General features: G+C 36.4%; 1 protein-coding gene across 1 annotated transcript; it reads left to right on the forward strand.

The window, feature by feature from the left end:
* The first annotated feature begins 725 nt into the window (after positions 1-725).
* On the forward strand, positions 726-8,159 carry LOC127790653 (LIMR family protein At5g01460-like). Its single transcript, XM_052320236.1, has 14 exons — positions 726-1,252; positions 1,331-1,416; positions 2,076-2,191; positions 2,309-2,419; positions 2,901-2,999; positions 3,125-3,247; positions 5,279-5,341; positions 5,425-5,489; positions 6,502-6,611; positions 6,706-6,820; positions 6,935-7,000; positions 7,426-7,536; positions 7,626-7,692; positions 7,771-8,159. The coding sequence occupies exons 1-14, from the start codon at positions 903-905 to the stop codon at positions 7,816-7,818; spliced, it is 1,530 nt and encodes a 509-aa protein (XP_052176196.1). The 5' UTR covers positions 726-902; the 3' UTR covers positions 7,819-8,159.
* Positions 8,160-11,973: the final 3,814 nt, after the last annotated feature.

Raw genomic sequence — 11,973 nt, forward strand, 5'->3', positions numbered from 1 at the left:
CGCCGTCCCCAGCCACCGCTGAACAAGGTGGCTTTGCCTTGCCTAGTGAGCCTGGCTGCCGCTGCGGTCGGTGGCGGTTGCTGCGGAAGCGGCGGCGATGGCGGCATCCACGGCTAGTGCGTGCTCGTTTTGCTTCGTTTCGGCCTCATGGCAGAAGAATTTCATCAGCCAAGCCAACCTGGCCAGCTCGAAAGGCCCATCTCGACCTCGTCCAAAGGCCCAACTTGACCAATCCAGCCTGGCGACGCCCAATCCAAAATAATATTTACACGTTAAAAATAAAATATATCAAATGTAACTTAATAAATTTATTTATTATTTTATTAATAAAAATATAATAAGGATATATTATCTAAAAATAAAAGATAAAAGATATTAATTTAAAATAAATATTCCTTAATATTATTCTTAAATTGCATCCTATTGTCTATAATCTATATATTTATTTGATCAGTCAAGTATTAGATTTTAGGTTGCGACTCATCTATTCATTTGCTCAAATTAAAAGCGTATTAATTATAAATTTTAAAGAGTGCGAGACTGTACCAATTAAAGATTGTGGGGACTTTCGAATTTTTCAGATAAAAGAAAACATTATTCTTAAATTAATTAGATTAAATTTGTAATAATTTTGAAATTATCAGCGACTGCATTGGCGGCATCGGTGATTAAACCTTTAATTCAAGGGTAGAATCGTAATTGGAGGATAGATATACACTTCCCCCGAACAAATCGCTACCGGAGAGAACCGCCCTGTCTCTCTCTATGCTCTCGGGAATACATCCGGTGAACGGATCTTAGAGACCTCGTTCGAATTCGAATCTCCATCGCCATTGACCCTAGCTGCCCTTTCGAAATCGATTCGATTCGAATCGATTTTTCTATCGATCATCTCTTCCGCAATGGGCGATTTCAACCTCGCCCTGGTGATCGTCGCCATAGTTGTCTGTGTTTTGGTCTTCCTCTTCAATGTTTACCTCCTTGTCAACTTCCAGCACCCCGACGATGCCAACCAGGCCTACTTTCCCAAATTCGTCGTCGTGCTGGGCCTCTCTGTGGCCGCAATCTCCATTCTCATGTTACCGGCAGACGTTGCCAATCGGCAGGCTTGCCGGCACGCGATCTACAACGGTGCCTGTAACCTTACCTTGCCTATGAAGGAGCTCTGGCTCGCTGTCTACATTCTGGACGCCGTTCTTGTTTTCTTCATCATACCTTTTGCCATGTTCTACTACGAAGGCGACCAAGACAAGTCTGTACATTTTTAGGTTTGGTTTGTCACCACTTGAACGGATATTAATTTATGTCGTTTATTGTTTTCAATTTTTAGGACCGTTGGCAAACGGATGAAAAGCGCTTTGATGTGGGTTGTGACTACAGCTATTGTTTGTGCTCTGCTCCTCGGAATTTTATACGGTTTGTTACCTTAAGTTTTCTCTCTAATCGGATTTTATCATAGACTCCGTTATTGAATCTGCTAGAATTTGTTGGGGGTGATGTTGGCCTAAATTCAACTTTGCGTTGTAAATGTAAATATTGCCTTGAATTATTAATAGGGTTTGTACAGATTTTTACTGACGTGATAGGTCCAATTTTTGGGCCTTCTTGTAATACATTTCGTTTGAATTCGTCTGTTTATTCTTCGTTTTTATATCTATAGGAAAAGACAGCTTGTGATTGCTTGAATTTCATTTACGGTGAAAATATCCAAAAGGATGCCAAAAAACCTTGTATATTGCACACTATAAACATAAACTTTATAACCTATTGTAGCACTATTCAAATGTTTTCGAGTGTCAAGAGAAGATGTAGACATCCATTGCTCAACTAAATATGCTCCAGAAAGTCCCATTGAAAGAAATTCCAGAGTCCTTGAAACCATCAATTGATAATTCCAAGTGGTTACTATCAATTGACATTTGATACTGATGTAGTTAAAGCCCTAGTCATCCTGAACTAGGAGATCAAGTCTTCTTGTTGAATGCATTTTGTGGGAACTTTAGTTTAGCCTTTGCTTCTGTGTTTGCCTTTTGAATTACCTAACATGCATTATTTTTTCTCTTTGCTGGCACTAGGGCTTGTTGGAAAGGTTGACTTCACTGTCAGGCACCTGTCTTCAGGCACTACTAACTTCCCCAGTACCTGGGAGTTCACGAGCAATCAACAATGCATTGGGAATGGTGTCCACCAGGTTTAATCATAGAGTTGTTTGTATTTCTTCTTGAGGTTTTGCTACTGGCTTTTTAGACTTTGGTCAGCATGAAAAGCTTATCATGAACATTATTAAGATCATTCTCTTTCCTTTCAGTGTTCAGCATATTCTGCAAGTGCTTCATCAGAGACAACATGGACCATGCGTGCTACCTTCCCTGAATATGTTGTTGCTCTGGCTACCATTGTTGGATCTGTTCTTTTCACCGTGCGTCAAATCTTGAAATCTTTAAGCTGTTGTGTATTTGAATTTTCTTATACTTCCCTGAATATTTGAATTTTCTTATATTTGAGTAAATTTTAGACGAAGCTTAGCTGAAGCAAGACCTGAGTTTTAGATGCAATTTGCGGTGGTTATTACTTCACATCCTTATCTACCTTATAGCTGTATTTCAAAAGACAGATGTACTGCTCCTTTATGAATTTATTGTAAAATATGGTGACGGTCTGAGTGGTAGCAATTCATGATGTTGAATTATTCCTGGAGTTAGATAATAACAAATAATTGTTAGTGAGTGTTAGAGTCATTTATGGAAAATAAGGCTTTACAGATTTAATGGAAGTGGTTTGGCTTACCCTTGTGGTCACAAGGATTATAAGGATTGTTTGTTAGATATAGTCTAAAACATCAATCTTTCTCTTTTGCTAGAATTTGTAATTTTATTCTTGATTTCTTATTGTGCTACCAGATATTTGGTGGTGTTGGCATTGCTTGTCTGCCACTAGGGCTTATATTTTCATTCATTAGGCGTCCAAAAGCTGTTATCACTCGCTCACAGTATATCAAGGTACTTTCTATTCAGTGCACTTTTTACTCATATGAAATTACCTACTTAATGCCTTCAGTTTCAACGTAATGGTTATTTTGAGTATGCTAGTTCATTTCTGGACAACTAACTCTTATATTTTGTAGGAAGCAACTGAACTAAGTAAGAAGGCAAGAGAATTGAAGAAAGCAGCTGATGCACTTCATCAGGAAGAAAGGAGTGGCTCAAAGGGAAGGAAGTGGCGTAAGAATGTCAAGGCAGTAGAAAAGGTATTACCTTCCTCACTGTTGATAGATTGAGGGTCAAGATTGTCCCTACCAAAGGGGAAGGTATAGTGTTTAATATTCCTTTAAGTGGTTATCATGTGTTGATGTTTCATGTGCTTATGTCCAAGTTGATTTCTCAAATGGACATCAATGGAATCCGAGCTGCATGATTCAGGGTCTAAGGTATGATATATTGAGCATCGGTGCTGAGTTCTAAAATAGCCACTTTTCTTTAGAGAGTGACATGTTCAGATAACAACTCCAATGTCCAATTAGACATTTGGTTCATAGGAGAGTTGACACATAGCAATCAATTATTACAAGGCCTATTCCTTCTACTTTCAATTATTGCTTTTCTATATTGTATGAGAAATTCCATTAAGCATACTGAGACTGTTAGATTGTGTAAGTAATGGCACCACACACCTAAGAGGGGGGGGGGGGGGGGGTTGAATTTGGTGTTTTTAAAAATTTGATTGAGCTTACAAAAATTTTAGCTTATTGATGAGGTTTTAGTGCAAAACAATGGTGATTAGAGTGATGCTTAAAAGGATCAATGAAATGAAAGATAAGTGTGAAAATGACACAAGCAATTTATAGTGGTTCAACTCAAACGGTTTAATCCACTAGCTCAGCTCCTTACTAAGGATTTTAAACAATTACTAAAACCTCCTACTTGATCCCAAGTTGGCCCTTTAGTATCACAACTAGGATTACAATCTCCTACTTAACAAAGTAGGCCCTCTAGCAACCTTGCTAGGCAATGTACAATGCATTTTTACACAAGAGAAGATTTGAGAGATAAATCTCCCAGTTATAATGTCTCTCTAAAATTAAACATAGAGGCTTAAGCAATTGATACAAATGATATACAAAGCCTTTTGAGAGAAAATTTAAAATTGTTTGAGCACTTGAATAGAATAGTAAACTTAAAGCTTGCAATGGTTTTTCTAACCCTTCATATGTACCATCAGGCTGGTATTTATAGGTTTTTCATGGCCTTTAAATTTAATAGCCGTTGATGGAGCCGTTGGTCGCAATAAATGATATGCATAACTAGCCGTTAAAGACATTTGCGATAAAAACAGTTGAAAGGTACAAGAAACGGTCGATCGGTTAAAGAAAACCCTAAAGGAACAGTCGACAAGAAGAAGACGGTCGACTGAATTTGATGCAGTAATGGTTGACCGTGCTTAGTCGAGAGCATGCATTAGGCCGGTCAACTGGCTAGGGCACCCAGTTGACAGCATAAGCACAAAGTGGTTGACCGGATAACATAGGCAGCCGACAACTTGGCCTTCATCTTTTAAAAATTGGTTTTGTTCTTCAAGTGCTTTAAGACTAAATTTGATACAACAAAAATAAACTATTCTTTTGACAATCAAACTTGGTTTTCCAAACGCCATCAAGAATTTTGAGAATGAGATTTTGGCATTGAATGAAATTGATTTTCATTTTGGTGCTTATAAAATGATTTGGGTGCACCAACTAAAGAACCATTTAGACAATATTTGTCATCATTAAAACAATATCGTTTTTCATCATCAAAACCATATCAAATAGCAAAACAATAGAGACGCATGCATGTATAGAATTTAGTGTGAAAGGCTTCTGATTTGATAGAGTACTTGGATATTATCAAAATCATATAATTATTGGAATCCTTACAGATTAATTTTTTGAAGAATCTGTTTGTCGCCAACTTTATTGCCTATAAGAGCATGGGCTACATTTGAATTTAGTAAATTAATCAGCTGAAATTTTTGGCGAGGGAATTGTACAAATTGTTTCTTTCTAATCTTTTTTTAGGTGGGCTTTTGTTATTTTCTCTACTCAAGGTGTCCCTTATTGATTTATTTTGATTTATGTTTTGAGACTTTTGAGTATTTTTGATCTTTAGACTCTAGAATTATTAATGAATGGTCTGTTATTATCATATTCATATGGTTCTAAATATCATCGAGGATTGGGAACAGTTTATCCATGTTGGATTAAATTGGGGGTTGACTCAATAATGCTTCCTTAACCTTTCAGGAACTGCTTCTTCTGGAAGAAGATGTGAATGCTTTAGAAGAGATGTACCCTCAAGGTGAAAAGGTGATGGCGTGGAATCTATTTAGTGTGCCAACCTATATAGTTTTTGATCTCTGTCTGCTAATTTTTCTGCTTCATTCATATAGGCTGAGGCTGCTTGGGCTATGACTGTTCTGGGTTACTTGGCCAAACTATTGTTGGGAGTTATAGGGTAATTGCAAATTTTTATGCTTATTTGTAATTGTTGAGATTAAAGCAGTATTAACTTGAAATTATCATTATTTCTTCTGTAGAAAATTCTAGACGACCTTCTTTCTCTGTCTAATTTGCATTATGGTTTACTTGAAACCATTGATTGTTTTATGCCAAATTCTAGCCCACTTTGTTTATTGAAAATTGTTCTTTCCTATAGAAACTTGTGAATTTACCTTCCCTTTGCATTTATGACACTAAGACTCCCATTACATGAACTTTAATTTTCTTCTAACCCTTATAGACTTGAAGTAGGGCTGCAATTGAACAGTGTTGCTTGTGAGCAGCTCAAAGCTCAGCTCGATTTTGGGCTCATTCAAGCTTGATTAGTAATGTAGCTGAGCTTGAGGGTTCTCGATTTGTTTGAGCTTGTGAATGAGCTCATTTGATGCTCAATTGTAGGATCTTTTATAGGTTTCTTTGGGGCTCACTCTGAAATAATGTGAGGGGTTTTTTTGTTCATATTATTTATATTATTCAAATTTTAAATATATATTTAAATACACTAATTTTATATATTCTACATTACCAAGCCTAAATTGAGCTTAAAATGGGCATTATATTTAGAGCTCTTGAAAAGGCTCAGCATTAAATGAGCTGAGCTCGAGCATCAGTTTTGAGCTCAACTCAAGCTGGAGCTTGAGCCCAAGCCTGAAAAAATTCTAAACAAAGAAGCCTGAGCCTTTATGGGCTCAGCTCATTTACAGCCCTAACTAGAAGGTGTGTTTCTCTTTTCTCAAGTAAATGGTGGGTGCTTGGCTTGACAGAAATGTGCTGTATTATCTTTCTGAGGCATATTACTTTTGGATAAAGACAATCATTTACCCTCTCATGTTCAATGTAAATGCTTAATTGTGTTCTAAATGTTGTGCTTCTCCTGTAGCTCACTCCACCAATGTTTTTGTTCCATTCTGTATCCCATGAGAATTGAGACTTATTAGGCCTATGTATTTGCACTGCTTGTTTGACAGGTTAGTTGTTTCAGTGGCTTGGGTTGCACATATTGTAATATATCTGTTGATCAAGCCTCCTCTTTCTCCCTTCTTAAATGAGGTTTTCATCAAGTTGGATGACATCTGGGGTACCAAAAAAATTATACTTTATTTCCTATTGTTTCCTTTTGCTTCATGAGTCATTAACATTAACTTGAGATCCATTCTGTGCTACTTCACCAGGTCTTCTGGGTACTGTAGCATTTGCATTCTTCTGCTTCTACCTTCTGGTTGCAGTGATTGCTGGGGCAATGATGCTTGGCTTGAGATTAGTTTTCATAACAATCCATCCCATGAAGTAATGGACTTTATTTTGTTTGCATGTTGTACTACATAAATTCATTTTGCTGTAATTTTGGATGGCCACTGGCTGGCTGACTTTCCTGGTAATTGCTTAATGATTGATCCATAGGTGGGAAGGCACTCTCATGAATTCCTTTCTTTTCAATGTGGGACTCATTCTTCTTTGCTCCATCAGGTTAGTGTGTTGGATTCTTAAGGCTCTTCATTCATATAATGGGGTTAGAAGATTGTTATTGCTCTGTTGTAACTAACTCTTATTTGCTTGGAAATTCTTATGAGAAATGAAATCATATAGTGGCATAAAGGCTTGGTATGCTGTTGTTTTTATTGGTACTCTCTATTTAATATGCTGCTGGTAGATTGTTTTGAAACCATCAGTAGAAGTACCCGGGGAGGGGGGAGGAGGTGAAGGTACCTGACAAAAATGACTCGTTAATATGCGTTATGAATTGTGCTTATACTATAGATAGCATGAGTTTGCCACCCTATTGTCCATCCATGTAAATTCTTCCGCATTATTCCCCTTTCTTCCACCATTATGGAGTTACAATTATTGGCTCAATGTTGGCAAGTGATAACTGTTGGTTTTTGTGCGTTCAGTGTGATTCAGTTCTGTGCCACAGCATTTGGGTACTATGCTCAAGCCACTGCTGCACAGGAAATATTTGGTCACACATTGCAATCTCTTCGTGGAATTAAATATCTATACAAGTCAGTAATGATACCTTCCCTGCACTTCCTGATCAAGATTGTTTTGTTGGACTTGCCTTCTAACCAAGTTTTATACAACACTGTTACAGGTACAATCTGTTCCAAATAGTGTTCATTGTTCTGGCAGGACTGACGTTTGTGTATTATGCTGCCTTTGTAAGTTTGCCCTTCATCTATATCTTCTTTTTTGCGGCTGGAACCTAGCCTGCCTTACATCAATCTTGTAATTTTCAGGGATGGAGAAGAAAAAAACCTAGCGGCAGGTTCCAGCTTTCCAGTTAAAACACGTATGATCTCGAAGATATACATCTAACAGGATCTTTCGGTAACTGCAGTTTTTCAATTTATTTCGACTGATTTTAAGTCAGATGCATATTGCCTGTGTTTGTTTAATGTTGTCTGAGAATGGGGTTGCCGGAGTTAGATCTGATTGCTGCAGTGGAATGCTGTGTGGAGTGCTGCTTGTTTCCCAAACCTCGTGTATGTATTGTTACGTGTTTGATTTATGTCAAACTGGTTTTCTCATGTAATATCATTAGTGCATTTGGGAACGGGTTCTTGAACCTTCTTTCATGTAACATATGTTAATGAAAATGAAAATTTATTGAGCAAGACATTATGCTCGTTGTTGTGTGCTCAAGTACCCTTAGCAATTAAAGAACCAAACAATTTGGATCCAAACTTCACTATAGTCATGCCATCTTTAGCCGTGTAACGATTTGGATCCAAAGTCACTATACTCATGCTTGATTTATATTTTTGTTGGTCATAGCAATTTGCTATGTAAGTTTGCTTTTCTGGGTTAGGTCGTGAGTTTGAGTTGTGGAGACATTCTTGTGTAAAAATAAATAAGGGGAGGTTATATATAGATATGACTTTTTCCCCAACTTTTACAAAGTGAGGCCTTGTGCACTAAGAACGTGCAAGTGGTCATGTCCATTTCCTCTTATATGGTCTACCAGACTTTGAGGAAGGCATCACAGGTTTGTCATTTCTTTTAGGCCATTTTGTTGAGCATACATAAGGTTGCAAATTAGGTTCGTGAGTCGTTCGGTATTTGACTCAATAAAAACTTGTTTAAATTCATTCGTTAAGATAAATGAATTAAGATTGAGCTTACTTTAAAGTTCAATTGTAAACGTATTGAGTTTGAGTTTAGTAAAATTTATCTTGTCAAAATTTAAAAACATATTTGATTAGACTTATAAATACTAATAGGTTTAATTAGAGACTCATAAATACTAATAGACTCGATTAGAAGTTCCTGAATAATTTGTAAACATGCTCGTTTATAAATATATTAATATATTTATTTATAATTTTATAAATATATTATTTAACATAAAATTATCAAAATTTTAAATTATTATGATAATATAATTAAATTGAATGTGTTTAAAATTAATATATATATTAATTTAATAATTTAACTTAATATAATATATGAATATATAATAAAATAAAATAATAAATTAAATTTAAACAAAATAATAGGTTTTGATGAGTTTTAATTTACTAGCGAGCTTGACTCATTAATTTTTTGATAACTCAAGCTCGAGTCGAGTTCAAGCTTTAAGGCTCAAACTCGAGCATAGAAATTGACTCGCTCAAATTTAGCTCGGCTCGGCTCGATTCGATTACAATCTTACACATATATATATATATATATACACGATTCTTATTTTTTTTTTTTTTAGCTTGATAGATATATGATTCTTCTTTGACTGAGAAGGAGAATGAAAAGAAAATGGCATTATGTAAACGTGGAAAAGTGTGTAAATCAGTAGTGCCACATGCTGATTGAAACGAAGCAAGCAAAAGAGGGCATCTCATCTCATTCTATTATTCTGTAGCTTAGTACAAAACCTTGGCAGCCAAAAGCTGCCGCATCCATCGATGCCCCTAATCACTGCAACCATTTATTTGATGAGCGAAGCTCCTATGAAGCTAGCCATAAGATGAATCACGAGATAGATTGTCAATTGTGTTGGAACAAAGTTTCATATAAAAGGGCTCGTGTAGCAGTAAATTTCGCCGTAATGGCGGCCAAATTCATCGTCCAGAAACATGCGGGAAGCTGCTGATCTATGGTGGATCGCGTCGTAGAACAGCTGACTCTGTGCAAGGCTGTGGTAGAGAAACGAGACGAACCCAAGTGCAAACCGAATGAGATTCACAAGCGCAACCATTCTGATCTGTAATCCTCCTTCTGGATGTTGCAGAAATTAAGATGCAAATTCACAGACATTCTTTTTAATGGGATGAGCCATTTATATGGGGATATGGGGCACTGAGTGCTGGATTAGAACACAGAGGAGGTGAGGGAGAGAAGCTTCTCACTACTTTCCTCACTTTGGCTTGCTCAATGGCTTCCCGTAGTTTCATGTGATGATCAATAGAAGACGACGTCTTATACTACCCATTAGTATTGGATACCTTTGGTTAACCATAATGCTTGAGGTGGTGCTTTCTGATTCCTATATTTAGATTGGACATTTGCGTAGGAGACACAATTGGGATGTTCTGACTGCTTCTGCAATTACTATCAATTGATTCTATTATGCTATTACTATCAATTGATTCTATTCTAGAGAATAAAATGGTCAAATTTATATTTTTTCTCACTGTATTTTTATATTTTTTTTTGTGTTATTTGAATTTTTCATCGTTTCGATCACACTTACGAACCTAATTTTGGAGTTAATTTAATTTTTATACTTATGATTTTTTTTTTTTATGTGCCAACCCAAACTTTTTATTATTTCAATTACACCACTAAATTTATATTTTTGAGTCAATTTAATCTTTATATTTTCATATGTAAAAAAAATAAAATAAAATAAGATGACAAAATACACGTCACATTTTGTTCATGTCAAAGTACATGAATTAAATTGAATCAAAAATACAAATTTATGCGTATAATCAAAATAATGAAGAGTTTAAGTTGTCATAAAAAAAAATCAAAATATATGAGTTAAATTGATTTTAAAATGTAGATTTAGGGTAGAGATGGGAAATGGGCCGGGCGGACTGTCTCATAGCCCGGCCCGGCCCAGCCTAGCCCGTTACTGTAGCAAACAGGCCGGGCTGGCCCGCCTAGCAAAACGAGGGTCGTGCTGGGCCAGCAATATGTGGCCCACGGCCGAGCCTGGCCCGGCCCGGCCTACTAGAATGTCCCGTGGGCCGGCCCACCAACTGTCCCGCTAAAATGGTCTGGCCCGACCCACAAAAAAATAAAATAAAAATTAAAAACTATGTTTGTATTTAATAATTATAAGCATAATAATTAAAAATTATGTTTCTTGTAAACATAATTTTATTGCAATGTTTGTAAATATAATTATGTTTGTAAACATAATTTTAGTGTAATTTTTGTAAATATAATGTTTATTGTAAACATCACAATTTTACAAACATCAAAATTATAAGTAAACATTAATAAACATATTTTAAAAAATATTAGTTACATTTGAGAAAAAATAAAAAAATATATTTAAAAAATTAAAAATAAATAGCTCATGGCCGGCCTAAATAACCAGGCCCATGGGCCGGCCCATGGCTCAGCCCGGCCCACTTTGGCCCATTTATTAAGTGCCATAGGGTCGTGCCGGGCCCAAGTTTCCATTTCCTTGGCCCGGCCCGTGTCTCTCGTGGGCCAAATTCGGCCCGATCCGCCCATTTCCCATCTCTAATTTAGGAGTGTAATTAAAATAACGAAAAATTTAAGTGGTCATAAAAAAAAAAAAGTAAAAATATAAAAATAAAAATATAGATTTGACCTATATAATAATTATTACTATTACATTATTTTAATAATGTTTTTAAAGAATTGCAAACCTCCACATAAAGACATATATTCCTATATGGAGGGTTTGCCTTGTGATATGGTATAAATATATATATCGCAACGTCCGCTTGTCCTCAGCCCATAACTGTCTATATATATCATTGCGTGAGCGCGAAATTTCAGGGAAGCTTCGAAGGGCCAAGGCAGCATTGTCCATACACGGCCGTGCTTGCGTTGCCTTGCCAGGTGACGAGAGTTCTTCAGACGGCATTCATTAATCACGAGTCAGAAGTATTTGCATCCCCTCCATCCAAAACAAATCTCTCTCTCTCTCTATATATATAATTGAGATAAGATTAATGGCCACACAGATTGATGAGCTATCTATCAGTTGGTGGCGATGCCACATAGCTACCAGACAACGCAGGGTGTAGTACGTACGTAGTGGCCCATAGAATCCCCACTCTTTCCATAAATACTATGTTGTTGGTAACACTTCATTCCTTAAAAGTGTAAAATGGAAAGATTTCTGTGCTGAGAGTTTAATCAGTAACATCTATCACATTCAATTCTATACGTACACAGACACATGTACATCCAACTGTTATATATATTCAATAAATATCGGCTCAATAACATAAATAGTC

The sequence above is a fragment of the Diospyros lotus genome, chromosome 14, assembly GCF_014633365.1.
Source record: "Diospyros lotus cultivar Yz01 chromosome 14, ASM1463336v1, whole genome shotgun sequence".
Classification (NCBI taxonomy): Eukaryota; Viridiplantae; Streptophyta; class Magnoliopsida; order Ericales; family Ebenaceae; genus Diospyros; species Diospyros lotus.